The sequence below is a fragment of the Podarcis muralis genome, chromosome 11, assembly GCF_964188315.1.
Source record: "Podarcis muralis chromosome 11, rPodMur119.hap1.1, whole genome shotgun sequence".
Lineage (NCBI taxonomy): Eukaryota > Metazoa > Chordata > Lepidosauria > Squamata > Lacertidae > Podarcis > Podarcis muralis.
Window position 1 is genome coordinate 50014999 of NC_135665.1, and position 26918 is coordinate 50041916.

The window sequence follows — 26918 nt, forward strand, 5'->3', positions numbered from 1 at the left end:
ACACCACTGGCAATGAACAATACACAACTTTTCCCTACCCACCTCCACTTTCCTAGGGGTACACCATATTGTTTTTAAAAATGTGTGTTTGTGTGTGTTGTATCTGGATAAGGCTTAATGGGGGGGTCATAACAGTTTTGGGAGAAGGTGGTTCTCATCTGGAAAATGGTAAGAAGAAAAGAGTTAAGCCACCCTTCCCAGTGCCATGGTTCTGATCCAAATGCAGAGAGACACTGAGGGTCTGTTCTTCTAAAAAAATAAAGAGATATCAGATGAGAACATGGATTTCCATGAGCTCATTATGTCAGCTCATGGCAAAGGGAGAAGAATGCCTCTCTGGTCTTCAGACACCTTTCCTGAAAGCATTGGATTCAGTTGTGGATATCAGTCCAGAATCTTTCACAGATGCAAGGAATTAATTAAGCTTCTCTACAATCCCTTGTGACTTGTTAATGTTAGGGGAGGGAGTAAGGTACTTGCTTGATCAGTATTTCAGAGAAAAGAAAATTGAACTTTCTCTAAGTGCTACGAGGAAAATGTGAGACAGTTCATAAATTAACTGCAGCTTGCTGATGACTGCCTTGGAAGAGAGGAGAGAATAGCTAAGGGGAACCAAAGCTGTAGTTGTTATCAACAAATTTATATAGCAAGTGCAAAATAAAGAACAAATCTAATTCAGAGGCCTTTGCCAAAGTACTCCAAATTCTACACCAGTCAATAAATTCCATTTAGACTTCCATGTAAGTATAATCATTCAGCTTTATATCAATTGTAATGGTCTCCAAAGATACACCCTTGGGCTTGGAGCCCAACTACCCCTTATGAATGAAAGAGTTCCTCCTGCTTTTGAGAAGAGACTGGGATACAGAGAAGACACCTGCTAGAGGTGCAGCAATAAAACTGTTAGCACATTTGCAAAGCTAAGCAGGTTCTGGTATGGTTTCAGATAGGATGGGAGACCATGCATTGAGATTCCTGCACTGCAGGGGGTTGGGTGAGATGACCCTCAGGGTCCCTTGCAACAATACAGTTCTATGGTTCTAGAGTGGGGTGGCCTTTTTCACCCATCTCTGCTTTTCTCCAGCAACCACCTGGACCACCTCTCATAAGAACCTACGGAATTGCTTCTATACCAAGTCAGGCCTTTGGCCTACCTGGCTCAATATTGTCCACACTGACTGGCAGTGGGTGGCTTTCCAGGATTTCAGGCAAAGAACATTCACTGGAGATGCCAGGGATTGAACCTGGGACCTTTTGCATGCAAAACAGAAGCTCCTTTCCCCTTTTATCCTGCTACAAAGGATCCCACTCTAGCAGAATTTTTAGGTGCAAAGAGGGTTCAGGTGTGACGGGATGTAAAAAAAGACAAGCTCTCGTTTCACTAGTAGAAACATCCCTTAATGCAACTCTGCTCATGGGACACACTCGGCAGTTTCCATTCATATTATTATTATTAAATTTATATACCACCCTTCATCTGAAGATCTCAGTGTGGTTCATAGGAGTAATACGCAGTTTAGAAATTAACCAATGAACTATTTTGCTCATTAAAAAACAACAACAACTTTTGCCTTCCTACACGAAAATGGATTGTTGATGACTAGTAAAGTTGGTCTGTGCATTTAACCTGGTCTTTGTGCCTCTCTAATTCAGCCCTGGAGTCTCCTAATATCTGGCTGGATTTGATGGTATTGAACAGAATCTTCCACCTTCATTTTCTAGAGCTAGCGATTCTGTCTAAAACACAAGCATTATGAATTGTTGGGGGACACCTGGGTGTGTGAAAATGATTCATTGGCCAAAAACATTGTAAAATGAATGTGTGCCGTCAAGAAACTTTAGTAAATGTAGCTGGTTTTATTATTATTATTATTATTATTATTATTATTATTATTATTATTATTATTATTATTTCCTAGTGAGCTTTCCTTCCTTCCTGGAGGTGGTGGAAGAGGAAAGGCCTACTTGAGGCTAGAGATGTCACCATCAGGTGCACTGATTCTGCTGCTTGCTCTAAACACATGGCTTGTTAACGGTGAGCATTCAAAACATCCTTTACCTTTTCAAAACTTAAAATCGGGAAAGCATCCTTGGGGATCCTGCCATCTTCCATTCTGTGGCCATGGCCAAGCCAGCGTAAACATCATGTGGGCTTGGGAGAGCACATATTTGTTGGAAACCCCATCCTGCCATGTGATGCCCAAAATTTTCTTCATCCAGCACATGTGGAAGATGTTGGTGCATCGCTCCTGGTGGTTCTAAGTTGCCCATGACTCACTTCCATAAAGTAGTGTGCCCGACACACAAAACTGGTAGACCTTTGTCTTGAGAGCCAGCGTGGTGTAGTGGTTAAGAGCAGTAGACTCGTAATCTGGTGAACTGGGTTCGCGTCTCCACTCCTCCACATGCAGCTGCTGGGTGACCTTGGGCTAGTCACACTTCTCTGAAGTCTCTCAGCCCCACTCACCTCACAGAGTGTTTGTTGTAGGGGAGGAAGGGAAAGGAGAATGTTAGCCACTTTGAGACTCCTTAGGGGAGTGATAAAGTGGGATATCAAATCAAAACACTTCTTCTTCTTCTTCTTGGTATTGGACATTAGCATCACATTCTCCCATGTCGTTTTGGAGAGGCTAACCTCCCCAAGTCCTGACAAAAATAATTAATGTAACCTTACTTCAGGTAGAGCCAACAAGCTGGCTTGACACCAACAACTCCCCTCAATGGTCAGAGATGCTGGGAGTTCTGATCAACAACATCAGGAGGGCCCCACATTGGCTGTCCCTGATATGCATGTGAATAACCATTTCACAATCTACCAATGGAATTAGACAAAATTATGTAACTGACATACCCAGCAGTATTATGTAAGTCATTATATATAGACTGGCTCTCTCCTTGTTGCCCTTCTGCCAACTGGGGAAGGACTTCCTTGTTCAAACAGGCTTTTGGGAACTGACTGTTTTTAATGAAAGGGCTGGTGCCATGGTGGATGAGCCATGTATTTCAATAGAACACATTTGTTGTTGTTTAGTCCTTTAGTCGTGTCCTCCTCTTCGTGACCCCATGGACCAGAGCACGCCAGGCACCACTGTCTTCCACTGCCTCCCGCAGTTTGGTCAAACTCATGCTGGTAGCTTCGAGAATACTGTCCAACCATCTCATCCTCTGTCATCCCCTTCTCCTTGTGCCCTCCATCTTTCCCAACATCAGGGTCTTTTCCAGGGAGTCTTCTCTTCTCATGAGGTGGCCAAAGTATTGGAGCCTCAGCTTCACGATCTGTCCTTCCAGTGAGCACTCAGGGCTGATTTCCTTCAGAATGGATAGGTTTGATCTTCTTGCAGTCCATGGGACTCTCAAGAGTCTCCTCCAGCACCATAATTCAAAAGCATCAATTCTTCAGCCATCAGCCTTCCATATGTTCTATTAATGTTTAACTGCTTCTTAATGATTGCTTTTTCTGTTTTTAGCTGTATGCCACCTTGAGTCCCTGTCAGGGGAAAAGGCAGAATATAAATTTAAAAAAAAAATTATGGGTGAAGACTCACTTCTAACAATCTATCATTTGGGGACTTGTCTAGTAAATATGAGCCTTGTCTGCTCTGATTGAGTTAAATCCCCAATAACCACTTTCCTGTTCCTGCAGTGTGCCTTGTAAGAGCCCTAATGGATGACTTAAAAGGCCCATCTGATCCAGCATTTTGTTTTCTAATGTGGCCACAACCAGATGCCTCTGAGTAGCCTACAAGCAGGGTGCGACCGCTATAGCCCTCTCTGATACCTGACATTGGTGGGTGGCTCTTGGGGGTTGCAGTGGTAGCCCTGAGATATGGCAAGCTATTGAAGAAGAAGAAGAAGAAGAAGAAGAAGAAGAAGAAGAAGAAGAAGAAGAAGAAGAAGAAGAGGAGGAGGAGGAGTTTGGATTTGATATCCCGCCTTTCACTCCCCTTCAGGAGTCTCAAAGCGGCTAACATTCTCCTTTCCCTTCCTCCCCCACAACAAATACTCTGTGAGGTGAGTGGGGCTGAGAGACTTCAAAGAAGTGTGACTGGCCCAAGGTAACCCAGCAGCTGCATGTGGAGGAGCGGGGAAGCAAACCCGGTTCACCAGATTACGAGTCTACCGCTCTTAACCACTACACCACACTGGCTCTCACCACCCAGTGAGCTTTAACTTGAGTCTTTCTGATGTGCACTCAGTTCTTTGACCACAATACTGCACTGCAATGGTTCTCTCCAAAAGCAGAGGGAGGAAAATAGAGCCTCAGAACCACCATCACTGTCGAAAATAGACTTAAACCACGACTCTAGGCCCTTATCTGCTCAGAGCCCCTGTGATGATAATTTAATTTGTGATTGCATTTCCTCAGGTCAGTCACTTCCTGGAAAGCCTACAGTAAGGAGTTGCCGAACTTCAGGAAATGAAACATTTACTTGCTGGTGGAAAGCTGATTCAGATGGTGGACTTCCTACAAATTACACTCTGCTGTACAGCACAGAAGGGTAGGGAAATATTTGGGGGTTTTTTTAAAAGGCATTTGTTGTTCCTTGCACAGATTCAAGAGAGGACAACAACACATTCCCAGTTACAAGGTGAAGTGATGAGTAACTGTACCACCTTCTTCCCTCAGAGAACTTTATTGAGGTTCCGGGGTTAATCTGTTTTCCAAGAACTGCAAATAATGCCTTTAGGTGCAATAAAGGGTGTCCTCAGCTTGAATTGAGATACGACTTGCCCTTTTCCATACTACTTTCAGTCAACCAAAAACATGCTGTGTAGCCAATTACAGCTCCTTGACAAACATATTGGTACATGTTCAGAAAAGGGCAACGGAAATTATCAAGGGGCTGGAGCAACTTCCCAATGGAAAGAGGTCCCAGCCTTTGGAGCTTTTAGTTTAGAGGAAAATGTAAGTAAGGGGACATGATAGAGGTGCATAAAATTATGCCACATAATTTGGTATATAAGCCGCTTCATATCTGGTCACTTTTCTTTGGCTCCCTCAGATGCCCTCCCTCAAAAAACCAAACATGCTTCAATCACAGGTATATCTTTAGCCACTCCTGCAGTGAAGACCAATGCATATTGATTTTCTGCATATTTGTTAAGAAGGCCAGGGTACAGTTTACTGTTCTTATTTAACAAAATTGTATATACCACTTAATTAACGCCCCCCCACCCTGTGCCCCATGATAGACTCCCAATTCAGATTGTGTAATTTACTTTTTTTTAAGCCATTCATGCAATTGCCAACATTTTGCACCAAACCCAAGGGAAGGACAGCTATTGCCTTTGTGCTCTCCTTCTGGGTTTTCTGAAAGAACCTGTCTGGCTATTGTCCAATAGACTAAACCTAGACAAGCATCTCCCAGAAGGGCATTTGGTTTGATCCGGTATGGCTCTTAGGTTTTTATAAAATTAATCCCCACCGACTCCAGGTTATGCATTTGCAATGGTGAGTTTATTAAGCTGAATCTGACTAGTGAGTTGAGTATTTGCATTTGTTCTTACTTGTTCAGTTGAGTGTGGACAGGTCCCCATTAACTATTATTTTAAATTATTTTATTTCAGAGGAAAGCATGCCTTTGAATGTCCAGACTATACAACCGGGGGCCCCAGTTCATGTTATTTTGATAAGAGCGTCACCAGACTTTGGAAAACGTACAATATCACAGTGAAGGCTACCAATGGCATGGGAAGTAATGTCTCCGACCCTCATTATGTGGATGTTCAAACCCTAGGTAAGGGGGGAGGGCAGGAAACCACATGGAAACACAACTTTCCACTCTACTCTAAAGCAATACTTTGGGGCAGGGGGTGGATGGGGACTGACTGATTCATCAGTACCATGATTTTTTCAAACATTGTCCAAACCTAGAGGCCAAAGGTGTTTTGAGGAAATGCAATATTGAAACAAGTTAGTTGTTAGTTTAGTTTAACATCAGAAGAGGGAAGACTATGGGACCTGTAAAGGATGTTGGGGTTGCTTGTGCGTAAAGGGTGCTACTGTTCTAGGCAACGTAGCCTGGCAAAACCTTTCCCTGGCTGGACAGCCCTTTCTCCATGGCTGTGTCAGTCGCTGGCAGAATCCGTCAGTGGGCGTTTCCTGAACTTCTTCCAACATAGAAACTCTTTGACACCAAGTCTCCTCCTCACCTCCCTGCGTGGAAGTCTCCTGCGCAGAGTGGGCATGCCCAACGGAGGTCCTGTGCTCTCCCCGCTGGTCTCTGTGGAAGAGTCTTGGAGCCCTCTCCACAGTTCCCTCCCGCTTCCTGGTGTCACTCCTATTTCCTTCCTCAAAGGAAGTGTTCTCTCTCCCCCTGCTGGTCCCTTCTCCTGCATCGTTGGGGAGCCTTACCTCCTCTCTAGGCTCCGATGGCAGTTCCCTGACAGGACCTAAATGATTTCCTGATCTAGAACGAATTCAGTGTGTCAGATAGGGTACATAATTCACATCTCCTAAGTCCCATATTTGGTTCCTGAATTCTTTGGCTAAAAAGCCTGTTGGAAATCAGTGCAGGGCGAGATCTTGGTCTGAAATTCTGGAGATCTCTTGCCATTCAAGATAGAAAATACTAGGGATGGGGAAAGAAGTTCAGCCCAGACACTGAGGTCCAGCTCATAGGGCCTCTGGGAGATTCCCTCATTGCAAGAAGTGAAACCAGGGGGTGGACAGCCTCAGTAGTTATGCCCGCCATGTGAAACACCCTCCCGGCAGATGTCAAAGAAATAAACAAATATATGACCTTCTGTAGACATCTGAAGGCAGCCCTGTTTTAGGAAGCTTTTAGTGTTTAATGTTCCAATGAGTTCCTTTATATTCTGTTGGAAGCCGCTCAGAGTGGCTGGGGCAACCCAGTCAGATGGGTGGTCTACATGAAATAAATCACCACCATCATCATTCACTTCACGTTTAAAGACAAATTCACACTTCCTGAAACAAGGAAAGAACCAAAACACAGCCATCCTTTGAAATTCACCCTTCTCTGAATTTTGCAATGCAGCCATGTTTTATATACACACACACACACACGAGAGAGAGAGAGAGAGAGAGAGAGAGAGAGAGAGAGAGAGAGAGAGAGCGCATTGTATTAGGGGATATTGCTTTGGAAATGTGTGTTATTAGGCAAAATTGCATGCTAAATGGTACATTAGGAGAAATTGGCACTAAAATCCAATGAATTTTCATGGGGACTTTAAGAACAAACAAACCACAAACTGGTGGTGGAGAACCAAAACTAAATGGAAAAATCAGAAACTGAGAGAAACCAAAAGTGACATATTTTCCCATTTCTAGATAGTACTGGCCTAGACAAACTATTGATCTAACTCAGGAAAGGTTAACCAGATGTTGTTGGACTCCAATCCCATCTTCCCTGACCACTGGCCATTCTGACTGGGGCTTTTCAGAGTTGGAGTTCAATGCCATCTGGAGAGCTATAGGCTCCCTGTGCCTGTAGCTCAGTATGCAGCAGCTCCTTGTACATATTCTCCCTGTTGTCTTTTGATTTGATTCTATTAGTTCACATACAGAGTAGCCAAAAGAGGTGTCCTAGGCAGAAGAAGCAAACAATACTGACTTATGAATGTTTCCTTTGTATAGCTAAGGTCGGCCCTCCCACAGACCTATCTCTGGAAGTCAAACAGCTGAAAGAGAGAACGTATGTGTGGGCAAAATGGTGGCCGCCTCAATCGGTTTATGATGGAACAAGACAGCAAATATGCAACTATGAATTGCGATTGAGACCTACAGGAGAGAAAGAATGGGAGGTAAGCAAGTTCCATTCTTTCATTCACAAGCATCTTATAACGGGAGAAAGGCAGATGCTGTTGCTGTTCCCTTATTTACAAAGGAGGCCCTGAAACACAGGGGCTAGTGGAAGTATGCCATAGGCAAAGCAAGACTTTAAAAACCGCCATGTACATTTAATTACACCCATCAAGTTTATCCAGATGCACCGAACTGACTTTAGTCTGGACATCTTCAGTCCAGACTCTCCAGACATACCATTTGTTGTGTTATAGCTGTGATTATTCTGTATCTTTACACATGGCTTCCTCCGCCTCCTCAGCAGTGAGGGGGTCCCGGCCCTCTTCCAACAGATTTTTAGGGGGTCAAAGAAACCTCGGCACCATAGAGCTGGTACCCCTGATCTGACTGTGTATATATAACAGTCTGACTGTGTACTTGTGTCTATAACAGCTTTCCTGTATTCTGTGTTCCAATCTGGCCTGCTGTAAGGTAGCTTCTCGGTGTTCCTAGGATATGTATTTGCACATGGATCTGTTTGATTGCAGCTGGGGTTCTGTTTCCAGGATGGATAAAATAAAGGGAATAAATCAGGTGTTCTTGGCAGCCCCAGAAAGTGACTCAGGCATCATGAAAGGAATATGTGGAAGTAGTTATGATTAATATGTTAGGCGCAGAGAGAGCTATGGAACAGGAGGCCACCCTTCCTCCAGAGAACTGTTTAGATTAATGAGCACTGCAAAGCTATATTTGTCATGTTGGCAATAAGAAAGAATAATGTCCATTAGACTGGGAGCACTGAAATGTGCTCCAAAAGTAATAGAATCAGAGAATTGTAGAGTTGGAAGGGACCCCAAAGCTCATCTAATCCAACCCCCTGCGATGCAGGAATTTCAACTCAAGCATCCATCACAGATGGCCATCCGACCTCTGCTTAAAAACCTGCAAGGAAGGAGAGCCCACCATCTTCCGAGGGAGTCCATTCTACTGTTGGGCGGCTCTTACAGTCAGAAAGTTATTCCTGATGTTTAGTCAGAGCCTCCGCTCTTGTAACTTGAATCCATTGGTTCTGGTCCTAGAATCTGGAACAGGAGAAAACAAACTTGCCCCATCTTCAATGCCCTTTAGATATTCAAAGATGGCACTGTACTTTTCTCAGTAAAGTACAGTGGTACCTCAGGTTAAGTACTTAATTCGTTCTGGAGGTCCATACTTAACCTGAAACTGTTCTTAACCTGAAGCACCACTTTAGCTAATGGGGCCTCCTGCTGCCGCCGTGCCGCCAGAGCATGATTTTTGTTCTCATCCTGAAGCAAAGTTCTTAACCTGAAGCACTATTTCTGGGTTAGCGGAGTCTGTAACCTGAAGCATTTGTAACCTGAAGTGTATGTAACCCAAGGTACCACTGTAAAATGTAAGCAGGGACACCGAAGCAAGTTAAATGGTACTGCAGAGATACCGGCCATCAGTTCATTGTGAGATGGGTGCTAATGTTCCTCTCAGGAAAAGTACCCAGTGGTCACCAGAAAATTGTGCATACAGTGGTACCTCCGGTTGCGAACGGGATCCATTCTGGAGGTCCGGCCACATCCTGAGGAATTTGCAACCGGAGGTGCCGCTTCTGTGCATGCGCTTGGTGCGTAGAGCACTTCTGCGCATGCGCACACGGTGAAACCCAGAAAAATACTTCCGGGTTTGCCACGTTTGCATCCTGAAAGATACACAACCAGAGGTGGGCGTATCTAGAGGTACCACTGTATTTGTATTTTTCCTGGCAAAAAATGTCCCTTTAAAGGTCTCTAAAAAAGAGAGGCTGGCTAAATCGTGCAGTGGTGCAATGAGTTAATTTTAGACTCTGTATTTAATGCTTATATGGGGAGCACCTCTTTAGATCGCAATGTTGGTTTTCACAGGTAACAGCCTATGTTCTTGACTTAATAAATCCTACTGTGCATACACTGCATGTTGTCCATTTGGCCTGATCATTTCTATGTCACTTTTCTGGTGCAAGAAAAGCCACAAAGGCAAAAACTTAGCATTATATCCAAACCTAGGATCATGGTTTGCTTTGACCTGACAAACCATGGTTGCTCATCAGTCATGATTTTTTTAGGGTAAAAAAACTCATAATTTTTTTCTTCACATTTTATACTAAGCATTTGTTTCTTGGTTTGTTTACTCATTCATGGCAGGGCAGGGAGCAATCAAGCTGCAAGTACACCAGCACCTAAAAAAAAGTATGGTCTGATGATCCAATAACCTTGGCTTGCCATTTTGCGCGAATACACACAATGTATATTTATTTCGGGACGCAGGTGGCTCTGTGGGTAAAAGCCTCAGCGCCTAGGACTTGCCGATCGAAAGGTCGGCGGTTCGAATCCCTGCGGTGGGGTGCGCTCCCGTCGTTCAGTCCCAGCGCCTGCCAACCTAGCAGTTCGAAAGCACCCCCGGGTGCAAGTAGATAAATAGGGACCGCTTACTAGTGGGAAGGTAAACGGCGTTTCCGTGTGCGGCTCTGGCTCGCCAGAGCAGCGATGTCACGCTGGCCACGTGACCCGGAAGTGTCTCTGGACAGTGCTGGCCCCCGGCCTCTTGAGTGAGATGGGCACACAACCCTAGAGTCTGGCAAGACTGGCCCGTACGGGCAGGGGTACCTTTACCTTTACCTTTATATTTATTTCGCTTACTGCTTTGTGGGGGGCGGCTCCTCATTTGCTCAGTTGAGCCCTGGATGTGCGCCCCAAAGACCTGTCCTGATGGCACCAGGGGGAATCGTGGTCCTTAAAACGGGTTTACAGCCCATGGACCCAAGCAAAACAAATCACACCAGTCATGATAAACCTCCTTGACAAGCTATAATACATGATATCTGTGGGCTGGTTTGGAAAGGTCACACATTGCACAGGCTTCATCCTTGATGTATTTTATTTATTTACACTATGTATTCCCAACTGCCCAGTGTGCCAAAGATTCCTGCTTGTATAGAGGCATCCTTGCAAAACCCGTATGCTCTACAATTCTCTTAGTTTCCCTTGTCTTTACTGCTTCCCAGACTCGTTTTGTTGGAGAGCAAACACAGTATGAAATATCCCAGCTGCACCCAGCAGTGAAATATACTTTTCAGGTTCGCTGTATAACAGAACATAGTGAAAGGAGTGAATGGAGCCCGGAAACTTACCTCCAGCTCCACAGTGGTGAGTCAATCATTCATCATTTTTTTTTCTGTTTTGAAAGGCCAAATAAGCTAGTAAGAACATGAGAAGAACCCTCCTGGATCAGAGCAATGTCCCATCTAGTCCAGAGCCCTGTTCTCACAGTCACCAACCAGATGCCCATTGTGAGAAGCCTGCAAAGCAGAACTTGAGAGCAACAACTCTCTCCCTGCTTGCAGTTCCCAGAGGCAGAACTAGAATCAAATGTGTTAGGAGTAGATTTTAGCTAAGCACTAGGCAACTTCCTAATAGTAACAGCTGGTAGACAGTGAAACAGACTGCCTTAGCAGATGGTGGGCTCTCCATCATAGCAGGTGTTGAAGCAGATTCTGGACATCCATCTGTTGGGGTTTCCCCTAGTTGCATCCTGCATTGTAGGTCCTGAATTAGCAGGACCTTGGACCAAATGACCTCTGTGACCCCTCTTTGTCTCAGAAGAAGAAGAAGAAGAGTTTGGATTTGATATCCCGCCTTTCACTCCCTTTAAGGAGTCTCAAAGCGGCTAACATTCTCCTTTCCCTTCCTCCCCCACAACAAACACTCTGTGAGGTGAGTGGGGCTGAGAGACTTCAAAGAAGTGTGACTAGCCCAAGGTCACCCAGCAGCTGCGTGTGGAGGAGCGGAGACGCGAACCCGGTTCCCCAGATTAGGAGACTACCGCTCTTAACCACTACACCACACTAGACCCTATTGGCCTAAAGGACTTGTCTATCTCTTTCTTTCCAGGCCAACCTCCTGGGAAACCAGAGTTAATAAGATGTCGCTCACCTGAGAAAGAAACCTTTACTTGCTGGTGGAAGCCCAGTTCCGATGGAGGTCTGCCGAGCAATTACACTCTGTTCTATAACAAGGAAGGGTAAGGCATTACGGTTGTTTCAACCTGCTTCTCTGAGAGAAGGTGGATTCTTTTCTAAGTGATGTGTAATGAGAATGCTGTGTTTGTATTTCCTTCTCAATCTTTCCTGCCAACCATTCTGTTTTTCAGAGACAAGGCATACTATGAATGCCCAGACTACACAACAGCGGGACCCAACTCCTGTCATTTTGATAAAAAACATACTTCGCTTTGGATGACATACAACTTTACCATAACAGCGACTAATGAGATGGGGAGTATTTCATCTCAGCCATATTATGTGGATGTGGCTAATATAGGTATGTGGTGCAAGCATAAATGTGCAAGGCAGACCTGGGGCAGGGGGCGGAATCTCCGGAAGTCCTAAGAGTTGAACCAGAATTCTATATGCATCTTATATACCATCAGCTAAATATGACCAGTCATGTGTCTTGATAAGGGATAGGGGAGAATATTTGTTTGCATTTTAATGAGAAACTATCCAGTTTGCCCTTCGTAAACTGAAACGCACAGCTATGCTTTGAAATTGGCACTCATCTGAATTTTGCAATGCATTTCTCCGACAAAGCAAAAGTGCAAATACTAGGCAAAAGTGAGCATAAAAATATACCTATTGAGTAAAAAAAAAAACAACATAAAATACATATGCTAGTTTTCAGGGGATTGCGATCGGAACAGGGAAGGGAGGCAGAGGGGCAGTTGGGATACAGGGAACCTCTGAAAATCCTGAGAAGCAGTTCCTCTTCCTGCAGTGGGGAAAGCTACACCTCCGGTGGGGAAGAGGGGAAGGGACCAGAGGATGCTGCTGGGAGCCCCAGCGCAGCACATTGTCAGTCTAAGGGTGGGGAAAGCCACACCTCCTGGGTAAAGGAGGGGAAAGGGCTAGAGGATGCTGCTGAGAGCCTCAGCACTGCTCCTGGCCAAGCCAGCCAGGAGGGAAGCACGCCTCTTCCGTCGCCCACCTTGCGCAGAGGTGTAAAATGCAAAGAAGGAAGGAAAAGGCTGGGGGTGACTAAGCTCTTATGTTGGGGGACGACCCGGAAGGGACCCCTCCCGGATTCTGCTAGCAACTGAGGCAGACATGAGCTTGTGGTTCTGCACACTAAATAAAACCTGTAAAAGACAGGTCGGAGTCCTGGCTGGTTACTCACGAGCAACCACCATTGCCATCTGACACTAGTGAAAATAGTATACAAAAATGCATTATATTAAGGCAAATTGCTTGCAAAAATGTGTGCATTAGGAGGAATTCACACTAAAATTCTGGTGAATGTTTATGAAGATAAAAAAGAAAGAAAGCTGCTCTTGATGTGAGATATTTGAAATGTGCCTCTGTTTCTATCTATGAAGAAGGGCATGAATTTAATAAATAATCATATTCCCTTTTTTTGTACCAAGGCCTTTTAAAACAAACTCTAGGCCTTCACTGTTTTAATGACATTTTAAACAAAACTTACGCTCTCATACTTGCCACAGTATGCTTTTAAACTGAGCTTTCTCCGCTATCGAGAATTTTTTGCAGTTGCTTTTTGCTGTTTAAAGCTCTTGTGCTTTGCATTTTAAAGTATTGTGATTATATCTGCTGTGTAAGCCTCCTTAGAGGATTGGATAGATGGCTGTCCATATACATTTGATCAATAAATATTCTCTCATCCTTCTTTTTTTCCAGTTCAGCCAGACCCTCCCGAAAACCTCTCCCTGGAATTTGAGAAAAAAGTATATGGAAAATATCTGTTGTTGAACTGGTCTCCACCTTCTCTGGGTGACATCAGATCTGGTTGGCTAACCCTTGAATATGAGTTACATATCAAGCCTGAAGGGGGACAAGAATGGGAGGTGAGAATGGTGAAAGCTCTTGAACCACTTCCAGATGTGTAGATTTGCCAGTTTCAGCCCTCTCAGCTTCTCATTTTCCCAATTCTAAATCCAGTTCTCCACATTTCTGCAGCCATTTCCAATAAATAAATCCTCATGAACATCCACCAGCATTTTAATGTGAATTTATCCCAACAAACGCATTTTTGTCAGCAGCTTCAGCTAACCTACACACAGTTCTGCAAGCCATTTCTCCGTAAAATGATGCACTCTTGCATGCTGCTTTCAATAACATGTTCATTTTTACCCACACTTCCCCTTAATATATGCATTTTGTAAACACTGGCTGGAAGACTGTATCGCAACATTCGGATTAGTGTGAACTTCAAAGGATGGTTGAATTTCAGCTCTCTTTGGGTTTCACAAAGTGTGGATTTGTGTGTCGAGACCCGGAAACCACCCCCTTGTTGAAGAATAACACACACAAGGACACAGATATTAGGTTAATTTGGCCACAGCTATATTGATTACAGAATGTGAGTGGTATTCGCTTAGACATTGAATGGACCCAACGATATATAACTCCTGCCCGTTGCGCAGGGAGTCCGATAAGGGTAAACCCTGTCGATGCATACCAACTTGAGCTCCCCCGGGTGTTCCCGTAGGGGTCGTGTCATGGCCCTAGCCCCGCCCCGGGCTTCAGACAATATCCACACCCCTGGATTCCTTTAACGGAATACCCTTAAGCTTGGAGGGGCAGGTGATGGCCACACCTCCCCTCCCCCCTCATAAGGTCAAACAATGCCTAACCGCCACAAGAGCCTAAAGTATCGCCGCCAAATACCCTCACACCTGTAACCAATGCCTCAAGCCCTTTGCAATATCAGCCAACCAGATATCTTTCCCCCAATCAGAAAGGTGTATGCCATCATCACAAAATAGTGCCACCTTGCTGTAAACTATGGTGGGGTGCGGAGTCACCCAGCCACCCAACATGTGCACCTTCTGTGCCATGGAACGATTCAAGTGAGCCAAGAGGAATCCCTCCAGCTCGCGCCTCAGCTTAAATGATCACAGCCACGCCCCCACCATCCAGCGGATTGGCTGGCCGGTCACTGACACTGCCGGGACCCCCCGGGCAATGCGGGACTTTGTCCCCCGCCCCCGGAGGAGAGTGGGTGGCCACGCGGTCCACCGCAGCTCCTCCCCACGGTGAAGTGGAGCGGACCTGGCAGCTATGCCTTTACATGTGAACTGAATTGGATGTTGCCCTCACCCCTATCTCCTGACAACCTGTTAATCCCAGTTAATCCCATCTGAAAATAGTGGCTGCCTGGAAGCATCTTTGGGAGTAGCCAAATGCTCTGTGTTTCAGAAATCTGAATAAACAGAATAAACAGTGTGTATCTGAAGAAGTGTGCATGCACACGAAAGCTCATACCAAGAACTAACTTAGTTGGTCTTTAAGGTGCTACTGGAAGGATTTTTTTTTTGTTTTGACTATGGCAGACCAACACGGCTACCTATCTGTAACTGAATAAACAGAGTCACGGATATCTGTGTTCTTATCTTTCCAGAAAATATTTGTTGGTCAGAGAACAACATATAAGATGTTCAGTGTAAATCCAGGAGAAAGGTATGTTGCAAAGGTTCGCTGCAGATCAGATCATGGAACGTGGAGCGACTGGAGCCCTGAAAGTTTTATAAAGCTCCGAAAAGGTGAGGACAACTGCTGGGGGGTGACCTTTCGTTAATTAACCCCAGTCATATGAAAATGCTAGAAAGCCAAGTTGAGGAGTTTGTTCATCATATCCTGCTTTTCTATTTAGAATAAAAATATAATCCCACATCACAAAAGAAAACACAGTTCAATGATAACAGCAACGCAATGAAACAAGGATAGGGCTGACATGTGATGAAGCTGGTGCTAGACGTGTGCGTCTTACAAAACATTGCCTGGTGGTCTGCTTTGGGAAATCAGGGAGAGTTCAGCAGACAACTTGGTAAACATATTAGCTGTGTGAGTTCCAGACTGCTAGTGCAGGGGGAGTCAAGCTGGTGTCTTCCAGAAGTTTTGGACTACAACTCCCATCATGCCTGACCAGTGGCCATGTTGACTAGGGATGGTGGGAATTGGCATTTGCAACATCTGTATCCATGTTGACTGCCCTTGAACTAAATTAAGTTGGCCGGATGCAAAGGAAGGCAAGGCTTCTGCACCTTTATTTGTGTAGGAAGGAGACTTTATGCAGGTACAGCTTGAGTGGCAAGTTCCCGCCTTCCCCATGGAAATAAAGACACAGGACACCAGTATTTTAGGTTAATGGGCAAAATTAGGCCACAACTTTATTGATTACAGGAATTGGCTTAGGCATTGGTCCTATCGACTAACCGGCTTCAGCCTGATTGCTAGAAGACTGGCAAGGGTTAACCACTAATAGGGGGAGTCCTGCTGATGTACATCAACTAGGAGCTCCCCAGGGGTCACCGCTCGGGGGCGTGCCTTAGGCCCACACCTCCATAGGCTTCAGACAGTGCAACGCCCCCCGGAATCCTTTACCGGACTACCCTTCGATATGGGGGAAGGTGATGGCACTTCCTCCCCCCCCATCTGCATAACAATACCCTTACCAATGCCTAACCGCCAATGCCGAGGAAGTTGTGATGATTTGCTACGAGGTAGGCGAAAAACCAAATGGCTGGTGCCAATTTGCCAAGTGGAAAAAATTCCTACCAGGCCTCTCGACGGCGACCGACCAAAGTCCATAGCAATGTCAAAGAGCCAAACGTAAAGGGTGGGAGGGTGGGAAACCGGAGCAGCTGGGGCGCTGGAGCAGAGAAAGAGGGAAATCCTCAGGCGCGCCGGCCCTAAATAGCGCAGGCCATGGCTCCCGGGCCAGCCGATTGACTGGCAAGGGAGATGACACATCCGAGGATTCCCTGATCTCGTGGGGGCTGCAAGCCAGCCCCTGCGCATGTGGGGGGAGGGCATGAAGCCCGCAGCCCCACCTCCTCTCCAGCTCGGAAGTGGCTTTGCCTGGTGGTCTGCTTTGGAAAATCAGGGCAAATTCAGCAGACAACTTGGTAAACATATAAGCTGTGTGAGTTCCAGACTGCTAGTGCAGGGGGAGCCAAGCTGGTGTCTTCCAGAAGTTTTGGACTACAACTCCCATCATGCCTGACCAGTGGCCATGTTGACTAGTGATGGTGGGAATTGGCATTTGCAACATCTGTATCCATGTTGACTGCCCTTGAACTAAATTAAGTTGGCCGGATGCAAAAGAAGGCAAGACGTCTGCACCTTTATTTGTGTAGAAAGGAGACTTTATGCAGGTACAGCTTGTTGTGTAAACTACGCCTGCTGAAACGCCCTGTTCTGAAATCTCATCACTGAGCTCACAGGGCGATTTTATGCTGATCACGGCATTACAGACTGATCTACCATCCAGGGTTGTTGTGGGAGTAAAATGGTAGAGATGCCACCTGCCCTGAGCTAATAATGTTTTGAAATGAACTCTTAACTGCCAAAAATTTAATCCCTTCTCATTTTCTCTCCTAGAGTTCAGACTAAAGGATATGCTTGTTTGGATCTTCGTGGCTTTTTTATCATTTGTCGTATGTTTGATCATGATCTGGACACTGGCTTTGAAAAAAATTAAGTAAGTTGCTACTTCTGACATTGTAAGGTGGTGTATTGAAAAAAGAAAACAAGCAAATTTGTTGCCACAGCATGGGGGTAAAGGGTTGGAAAGCCTTCTCCATGCATTGTGGTCGCAGCTGTGATTCTTCTTCCATCTCCTCCACCAACTGCTATTTAAATTTTTAAAAAGCAGACATGTTAAATGCAAACATGCATTTAATACATCATCCAGCTGGGGTTATGCATAGTGGAACTGTGAAGCTTGTTGCCGGTGCTCTATTTTGCCAATCCACAAACACAAAAAACAAGTTTCTGCGTGTAGAATTCATCTTCACTCAAGAGACCACTCTTGGTTCTGCTGCCTGAGAACGTACGTTCAGGTGAAATCAGTTTATTGGAATATCCTGAGGGTCCCCTCTTTACATGGATATTTGTTTTTCCAGCAGGCAGGGTTTTCTCTATGCTCAAACTGTAGCCTTATTAGACTTTACCGATTGGTTGGGTGCCATCCCTGCTCCACTTTGGAATGGACAAGGCCATTCATTAGGTGTCACAGACTGATAAAAGAGAGAGATCTTTGTTTATGCAGCTGGGTTCCTGCTATACATTTGCTCAAGAGCTCAAGTTAATAGTTTTTAGCTAATGCACCCTTGGAGAAGGAAAATGGGTTTTTGGGGCCCGTTTCAGACTGACTGCACAGTCAGGTTTTAGATTTGGGAAACCCATTCCTTCAAAACCTATCAGAAGAAAATGAAACCAAGTATGAAACCAAATGATTTCCTTCATTTCTTTATTCCAACCCCTTCCCTCTTTCTTGTTTTTCAGCATGGTGGCTTGCCTTCTACCACCAGTCCCAGGACCAAAGATAAAAGGCTTTGATGCCCAGCTACTAGAAGTAAGTGTTTGGGCACTTAGAGAAGTTTTGCACTCTTATTTTTTAATGTCTTGCATTTTCTTAGAGGGGGTAAAAGAAAACACCTCATTGGAAACCTTTAACAGCTTTAACCTGTTAACTCTTCTGCTGATGCTAATCTGCTTGAATTCAGAACAATAATATCCAAACGCAACACGATGACCAAGTACAACAATGCGATGTCAATATAAACTCTTTATATAATCTATACAGAACACTGAACAATATGAAATAGGCACTCTCTGCAAAACCAAATAAACAGAAATCTTCTAAATCTCTGAAAGTCACAGAATACGACACTCTTGATGGATTCTCTTGAAAACATAGAACCAAATAAACACAAGTCTTATAGGTCTCTGAAAGTCTTTGTGAGCTATGCAAGTCTCTGAAAGAAGCAATGAGTCAGATATCTGGAGTAAACAAGCCGTAAAGCTTTGTTTTATAACGTCCAATGCTGCCAAAGTGGTCTGCAAACAGACGTAGTGAACAGTGATTCCGGATATACCAACTGTTTCGTGGAATTCTTCTTCAGCACAGCAGAAGGATAAAGAAATGCTTCAAAAACTGCAATTGAATTATTGAAACAATGACCTGCATATACATGGTAACTCAAATTATTATAAACTATATGCAAGAACTATAATATCAATTCAGTATGAAATAAAACCAAAAGTACATACCCCACCTATATGGTGAATGGAATTGTATGAACAATTGCTATGGAACAGTGGTCATAAAGTTATGTAATGTTGCAAGAAACTTAAAAAGCCGACCCCAGGTGGTGCTCATAACAAGGTCATTTCAGAGATTTAGAAGATTTCTGTTTATTTGGTTTTGCAGAGAGTGCCTATTTCATATATTTCATATTGTTCAATGTTCTGTATAGATTATATAAAGAGTTTATATTGACATCACATTGTTGTACTTGGTCATCCTGTTGCCTTTGGATATTACTGATATTTGCTTGCAACACAGGGGTTTAATTGAATTCAGATCAAAGCATGCATCATGGTTGTTGTTGAGTGCTCTGTACCACATCTTTCTCCTTTGCATTTTCAGACATAATCAGGTACATAATGCAAATATTATAGTTATTACATTATATTCCCCCTTGTATGTTTCTTCACATCAGGCAGGGAAAACGGAAGAACTGCTGAGTGCTCTTGGCTGCCAGGGATTTCCTCCAACACCGGGCTATGAGGACCTGCTGGTAGAGTTTTTGGAGATCGATGACAGCGAAGACCAGCAGTTAATGCCAAGCACCGAAAAGAGCCACCCCAATAAAAATGTGAAGCTGGCGCACCAGGAAACAGACAGCGACTCGGGAAGAGGAAGCTGCGAGAGCCCTTCTCTGTTGACAGAGAAGCGCAAGGAAGCCCAAAACCCGCTCTTGGAATTGAAAACACCAGATACCTATGGGGTGCAAAACGCTCATAGGAACAGCATGCAGGAGTCACCAAACGGGGGCGCTGAAGGTCAGCTCCCCTGGATTAACAGTGGTGAACCTAGGCCATCCACGTGGTGCGGAGGTCAGCTCCCTAGCTGTCAGACTTCTAAATGTTCCTACCATGACACAGTGGATGTATGTAAAAGGGCAGTCAGTGCCATGAATATAAACAGGAAGGGGAGCGAGGAAGGAAAGGGTTGTTCACAATATCCTGAACTCATTGAGACTCTTGGCAAAAGAAAACCAGCCAAATTGGAGAAAGCAGCGGATCTACTCTCAAATGCACAGCACGGCCAAGCACGGTTGTGGCTACTCCCACCAGAAAGGCCGCCATTCTCATCTACAAAACCCGCAGATTACGTGGAAGTTCACAAAGTCAACCACGATGGAGCTCTGGCTGTACTACCAAAGCAGAAAGAAACTGTAGGCAAAAAGGAAATGCCTTTTGTCCCTGGGGATACGAATGAATACACCAAGGTTTCAACAGTCGTGTCCAACCATATTTTGGTGTTGTTCCCAGATCCCAAAGCGGAGGCTTTGCCTTCCTTTCAGGAGCCACTGAAAGAGCTCGCCCAGAGTTGTCAGCAGAGCCAAGCGGAGTTAAATTTCAGCTATTGTCTCACAGGTCCAAGCACCTGCAAAGTACAGACTGGTGGGCTAGACTACATGGATCCAAATAATTTTATGTGCCCCTTTAACTGAAAGGTTAGCCATCCTTCTACAGGTAACAACACTACAAGTAAAATAAACAGTGTTGGCACAAAACTGCTCACATGTCTGGTTTAGCTCAGTTGTAGCTCATGCCTTCTTTCGCTTTATAGCCAATCACTTAAGAACATGCTGGTTGCAGATCAATTTTTTCCCCTACCTGTGATTTTTAGTTCTTTTTGTGAAGAGGGATTTACAGAAAAGTAAAAGTTTGTGGCATCGTTTTGAAAACGCAAGCATCCATTTCTGGTAATACATTCCAAAAAAACAAGGAGGGATTGGTGTGTTGATGTTACAAAAGCAACCCTGAGATTATCACCAAATGATGCTGGTTAAGAGACGCAGGCTGAGCTTATAAAATATTGTCCAAAAAATTATATTGGTAATCAGACTCTTGAACAACACTGGTAGTGTCCAACCTGTTGTTGGCAACTGTGCGTCACACAGTGCAAGTACAATATATGAGACGGTGTCTGCTGCAGTGTGTGGACTACAGTGTGAACAACCCATCATACCTAATTTGTGTACAGGTCCTCGAGTTTGAGCCATTGTGCACATCTCAGGGACTGGCAGGACGCTGATGAGTGTGCTTCGGGGGGAGTGAGGCTGGAGTCTGGCTCAGGAGAGAGGGCCGGTGATTTGTGGGGAACTGTACTGGACAGAAGGCAAGAGTTGGAGGCAGGGGAAGCTTCAGGTGGAGCACAGGATGGGTTGGAGAGGAGGAAGAGGCAGGTCAGGCAAGTGAGAGGCCAGGTGCTTCCCCACCACTGTCTCCCAGACCCAGGAGGGGACTGAAGAGGGATGAGCAGAGGATAGGCATAGTCTATGGCTGCATGCATGCAGCGTTTTGGGGGAAAGTACATAAACTGGTGGAGGTGGAGTGGTCCCCTGTTGCTGCAACTTCTTCTTAGAGCCAGCATGGTGTAGTGGTTAAGAGCGGTGGACTCGTAATCTGGTGAACCGGGTTCACGTCTCCGCTCCTCCACATGCAGCTGCTGGGTGACCTTGGGCCAGTCACACTTCTTTGAAGTCTCTCAGCCCCACTCACCTCACAGAGTGTTTGTTGTGGGGGAGGAAGGGAAAGGAGAATGTTAGCCGCTTTGAGACTCCTTCGGGTAGTGATAAAGCGGGATATCAAATCCAAACTCCTCCTCCTCCTCTTCTTCTTCTTCTTCTTCTTCTTCTTCTTCTTCTTCTTCTTCTTCATAGACCATGGACCTGGGAACAGCTGCCTAGACACTAAATTGGCGTGGGAGGTATTCAGAGCCATAGAAATGACTGTGTTATGTTTGACGACAAAGAGTTAACTATTGGCTGTGTGCATTTCCTTGACTGGGGAGTGCCCTGGACAGAACAGGCAGGAGAAATGGGCAGGTCTCACTCTGTGCCATAGCTAAGCCCAGGAGCATTCCTGTCCAGACTGCCTCAGGCCCCTACAGTCTGTGCTGCTTGTGGCATCTGTGCTGAAGCTGGCTCCAGCTTTGAGGGAGTCCTCATCATGGAGGTTGCTGGTGGGCCTTTACAGATGTATGTTGGGGCGGGGTCGAGGAGGCAGTGCTCCACCAATGAGTACCATTGTCATCACCCACAGAGCAACATAGCAATGCTGGGCCTGATCTGTGCCATAGGCTGGACAGCTGAAAATGACATACTTTGCTGTTGCCTGAGGAAAACTAGCCAAATACATCAAATTCAACGAAAAGTAAACACCCAAATGAAAAACTTAATGGATTGCATTATTATTCCATTTTGTTGGCACTAGCAAAAAATCCATCAATCAGAATTATTTCATGTTCTGCAATGTATTTTAAATAAGTTTTAAAGGCTAGTACAGTTTTTATAATATATTTTTCTTTGCCTTTTCCCCCTTTCTTTAAAAAACCCACTTTTCAGGATGTTAAAAATTGTGTGTGTGTGTGTGTGTGTGTGTGAGAGAGAGAGAGAGAGAGAGAGAGAGAGAGAGAGAGAGAGAGAGATCTAATATATTGAAGGCATTAGCCAGAGTTATCTTTTTTATATGTTTTTCTGCTTTTAGTGCAGCAATTGGGAATCTGTGGTTCTCTGGATATTGCCAAACTCTTGATTCCCATCAGACCCTACCAGCACGGCCAATGGTCAGGGATGACATGAGTTGGAGTCCAACAACTTCTGGAGGGCCACTGGCTTCCCACTCCTCTTTTACTGCGATGAATTATTTGCTGTGCGAGTTCCTCAAAGTTTAAAAGAAACTCCATTAGCACCAGTAGCGTTACTTACAGGTATTCCAACATTTAGGGGAGAGGAGAAATCTAAACGAATCATAGCATTGTAGAAACATAGAATTGTAGAGTTGGAAGAGACCCTGAGGATCATGTTGTAGCCCAACCCCATGCAATGCAGGAATCTCAACTGAAGCATCCATAACAGGTGGCTCTGCTTAAAAACCTGCAAGGAAGGAGAGTCATCCACCTTCTGAGGGAGTCCGTTCCACTGTCGAACAGCTCTTACTGCCAGAAAGTTCTTCCTGATGTTTAGTTGGAATCTCCTTTCTTGTAACTTGAATTCATTGGTTTGGGTCCTATCCTCCGGAGCAGCACAAAACAAGCTTGCTCCATCTTCTGTGAGACAGACCATGAGATATTTGAAGATGGCTATCAAATCTCCTCTCTGTCTTTTCATGTACTACTGGCAAGCCAGGTATCTCCACCTTATATTTGTGCAGCAGGTTCTTCCTGCCTAAGCGTACCTTTGTCCACTTGTAATTTGTCAATTTTTAATTCACCCAAGTTTTGTTGTCATCTGCAAATTTGATGAACATCCCCACAATACCTTCATCCAAGTATATTTTTAAGTAGACAATGTTAAGACTTGCAGTTCACTAAAGGTCCTGTTGAAATAGACAAATTTATTCAATATGGCACATAAAGGTTTAGCAAACAGGTATCTCCCAGCTCCTGCCCACCTAGCAGTTCAAAAGCACGTCAAGTGCAAGTAGATAAATAGGTACCACTCCGGCGGGGAGGTAAACAGCGTTTCCATGCGCTGCTCTGGTTCTCCAGAAGCGGCTGTCATGCTGCTACATGACCCGGAAGCTGTCTGTGGACAAAAGCCGGCGAGATTAGCGCGCAACCCCAGAGTCGTCCGTGACTGGACCTAACGGTCAGGGGTACCTTTACCTCCCTTTGAACTATACATTTTATATGAATAAAATATCTACTTTAGTTCTGCACTATTGCTGACAGTTGCATTTGTGCTTTTTACATTTTTAATAAGGCAGGCAATTAATTTATATAACTAGCAGAAACCTATAAGAGGCCCTGCACAAATATTTCTATGTAGTTTTCTGGATTAAAATACTGTAATAATCTTTGGAGTTAATGATATGCTATGGTTACTGGGGGCACACACACCTCCAAATTTTTGGAGTATGCTATTTGTGGTGCGATATGATGTTCAATGAATATTTTTGACACTTTATTCATATATCAAATCTGTACCCCCAGCAGACTGGTACTGAAGTAGCAAATTCTGTCCTAACTTTGTTAACATGCTTTTGTGTAACTTTGTTAAAGCTACACATGCCTCGTTTTGTTGTCGTTCATACATGTAATGACCATTGGTTAAAACTCCATCGGCAGCTTTTTCTATGATGACTTCTAAACTATTCTGTAGAAACAGTTTGAGTTGATAGAGTTTAAGTCACTTCCTTTGGCTGCAACCCCTAAGCGCATTTATTGATAAGTGAGTCCCATGGAACTCAGAGATGTATTTCTACCTAGTAAATGTGTTGTTTTTTTATTGAGTTGAAATAACGCGAATGTTGTGGAGGAAAACCAAAGCAACCTAAACCAGCTAAATAAATTTCTGCTGAAAAGCCATAAAGTCGTGTTACAATCAAGACAGCTGTGAAAGCACAAGGTTCCCTCCCCCCCCTTTACAGGCAAATCTACCTCAGGTTTTCTTTTCCCACTAAGAGAGAGAATGAGAAAGACTGTGATACACCAAATTGTCAATTACTGTATTTTAAAAGGAGCAAATTGAGCCCTTCGCAATCACTGTGATGTTTAAGGCGGATGATTTTTTAAAATAGTTTGTCGCGCATCCATGACAAGCTTGTGTACGTATGTAGCACTCTTCAGACATTATTTGTGCTTTCCCAACTTGCATATATTTACTAATGTAACTTGAAGCTTTGGAACTCTACATTTTCAAACTGGAATCCATTCTTTGTGTGCACACACATTAATTGAGCAATTGTTTCAGCTCCACAATTGGATGAGGTATGCAGATAATGTCTCGAATTGGGGGGCTGGAACTGACATTGCTAATGGTGGTCAATCTGGTGGTGTTGAGCTGTGTACAAATGAAACTAGTCTACGGCAGGGTCACCAGCCAGCCAGTATTTTATTGGTGCAAGATTGCATGAGATGAGTTTCCATATTATTTCTTGCTTCATGTGACTCTTCACAACCTACCAGATTGCACCCATAACTCAAGCAGGTTTCTCACTGCCTCCACCACTCAGCTGCCTCAGGCCTATCAAGGTCTGTCCAGGGTCCCTTGCCAACCAAATTTTGCCAAGGCTCTGATTCCTTGACCCCATCCAAGGGGCAGGAGAACCCTACGGAAAATGTGTTTTTTTAAAAAAAAAACATTGACACATTTGTTTGAAGTGCTTGGAGCATGATCCTATATGCAAAACAAATAAGAAATGAAATGAAAGATTAATCTCCCCTTATGGGCATGCAAGGTTAGACTCTTGGTCACAGAAATAACAATAACAGTAATTTTATTATTTGCACCCTGCTCATCTGGCTGGGTTGCCGGAAAACAAAATGCTTGCTTCCTATTGTGCAAAGGGGGTGTTCTCTCTCTTTCCGTGTTCTGATGCTGCTAAACTAACAGTTTCCAACATGTGAGACTAAAATCAGTCCATAATGTGAACAGAGTACCTGCATCACATTGAGAAGGTCTGTACAGCTTGGATGACTCACCAAATCAAAAGCAGCTTAAATCACACAAATTGCGCATAGTGGGCTGCCAGGCAAATCTCTTGTTTTTTGCATTCTGATGCTGTCAGCAAAACTAGGAGCTTTATTTGGGCTTGGTGGGTCACAGCTTGCAAAGACCAGGCTGGTACTGCTTAGTTGTTGCAAGTGATCCAAAAGCCCCTTTCCCCCAAATAATTGGAATGGTTACTCAGTTGCTGAAGGGTAGCAGCACGTTCTTTTTAGGCTGAAGGCTGTGTTTTCTGTTGTAGGAAAAATTGCATTTTTCCACCACTCAGGAAATTGCATTTTCCCACCCCTCGATATTTTGTTAACCTTGTAACTTTTAATTCAACTCTTAGTAGTAAATGGAAAGCCATGAGTGGGTCCTAACCTTACAGATTTCTGGACAGGCATTTTTATTATTGATACTTTGTTTTCTCCTCCCCCATCTTGGAGTAAAGCCTTTGAATCTGTTTTGATGCTTTCTCTATTGCTAAGACATGTCTAGTGATGTGCATCCGGGACCTGACCGCATGCCTTGCAGCCTTGTATTCTTGCTCACTTTCACATTTAAATTGCAGCTTTATTTTATTAAATGCTACTTCTAGATGAAGTGAGAAGTAAATACTGTATTACGGATGAATGCTAAAGATCTACATTTTCCTAGATTTCTTTTTGTAGCTCAAAAAGATCTGTGGATGTATTCTTAAGCTATAGTTTAAAAAGTCACATTTATAAATCCTTTTAAATGTACTGAATTACGCACACTCTTGCACACTTCTTCATTTAGAGAAGTCTGACCGTCTCTGGTCAAACTTATACATCACTAGCCTGCTCAGTTTTACAATGGCTAGTCTAGTGGAGACATTTTAATTAATCTAGTATTTGCTTTCTATTTCACAGATCTAGAAATATTCCAGATCACATATGTTAGTTTTCTTTTTGTGGATGACTTGAACCTCCTGTTTTATGGGCTAAAGAATAAACATAGGACAGTGGTATTTTTTAAAACCCTGCAATTCATATATTGTTTGCAGAACACTGGTACAAAACAAAATGCTCAGGAATCTTTTCTTGTTTGTTAAATGTGTTTGGAGGACAAATTGTTTAGCTGAATGTGAATGGGGGAAGTTTGCTTCAATTAAGTTATTACAATAATGTCTACCACTGCTTTTGTTTTCATGATCAATATTGTTGATGTGTCATGTACTTTTCTCTGATAAACTTGTCCATTGTTTCCACTGCTGTTCTCTTTCTGCTAGTTTTGATTTCTTCTCTGTTACTATCCAACAAAATGTATTAAACTGTTTCTTGAGCAAAAATGTGGAAGTGTTCTCCGCCCAACGTAAATTAAGGATTTTTAAGGGAAATGGCCAAGATACTTAGATCTCGTGGCTTGTGCCTAAACTTTGGTTCTGTTCTTAAAACACTGCAAATCCTTGGTTCAATATAAAGCTGAGATTTCTGGGTAAAATCTGGGATGATGAGAAAGCAGTTCTCTCTTTCTCGGTTAATTGCTAGCAGCCACAACATTTATTGCACCTGCTGGGACCAGTGTCTCAAGGCCAAAGGGTTGAAAGTAACTTCTGCCTTCAAAACAGACAGGTGTT

The 26918-nt window shown here is 44.1% G+C and overlaps 1 protein-coding gene across 2 annotated transcripts in view; it reads left to right on the plus strand.

The window, feature by feature from the left end:
• Positions 1 to 26549, plus strand: part of PRLR (prolactin receptor) — a 117419-nt gene extending 90870 nt beyond the window's left edge. For both annotated transcript variants that reach the window (XM_077936432.1, XM_028749203.2), the window contains exons 3-14: positions 1920 to 2035; positions 4367 to 4499; positions 5569 to 5738; positions 7601 to 7767; positions 10800 to 10941; positions 11686 to 11815; positions 11945 to 12114; positions 13485 to 13651; positions 15208 to 15349; positions 17190 to 17289; positions 18096 to 18165; positions 19316 to 26549. In XM_077936432.1, coding sequence (XP_077792558.1) covers positions 1978 to 2035; positions 4367 to 4499; positions 5569 to 5738; positions 7601 to 7767; positions 10800 to 10941; positions 11686 to 11815; positions 11945 to 12114; positions 13485 to 13651; positions 15208 to 15349; positions 17190 to 17289; positions 18096 to 18165; positions 19316 to 20332 — 2466 coding nt within the window. In that variant the 5' untranslated portion in view covers positions 1920 to 1977 and the 3' untranslated portion in view covers positions 20333 to 26549. The remainder of the gene's footprint in view (positions 1 to 1919; positions 2036 to 4366; positions 4500 to 5568; positions 5739 to 7600; positions 7768 to 10799; positions 10942 to 11685; positions 11816 to 11944; positions 12115 to 13484; positions 13652 to 15207; positions 15350 to 17189; positions 17290 to 18095; positions 18166 to 19315) is intronic.
• The last annotated feature ends 369 nt before the right edge of the window (positions 26550 to 26918 follow it).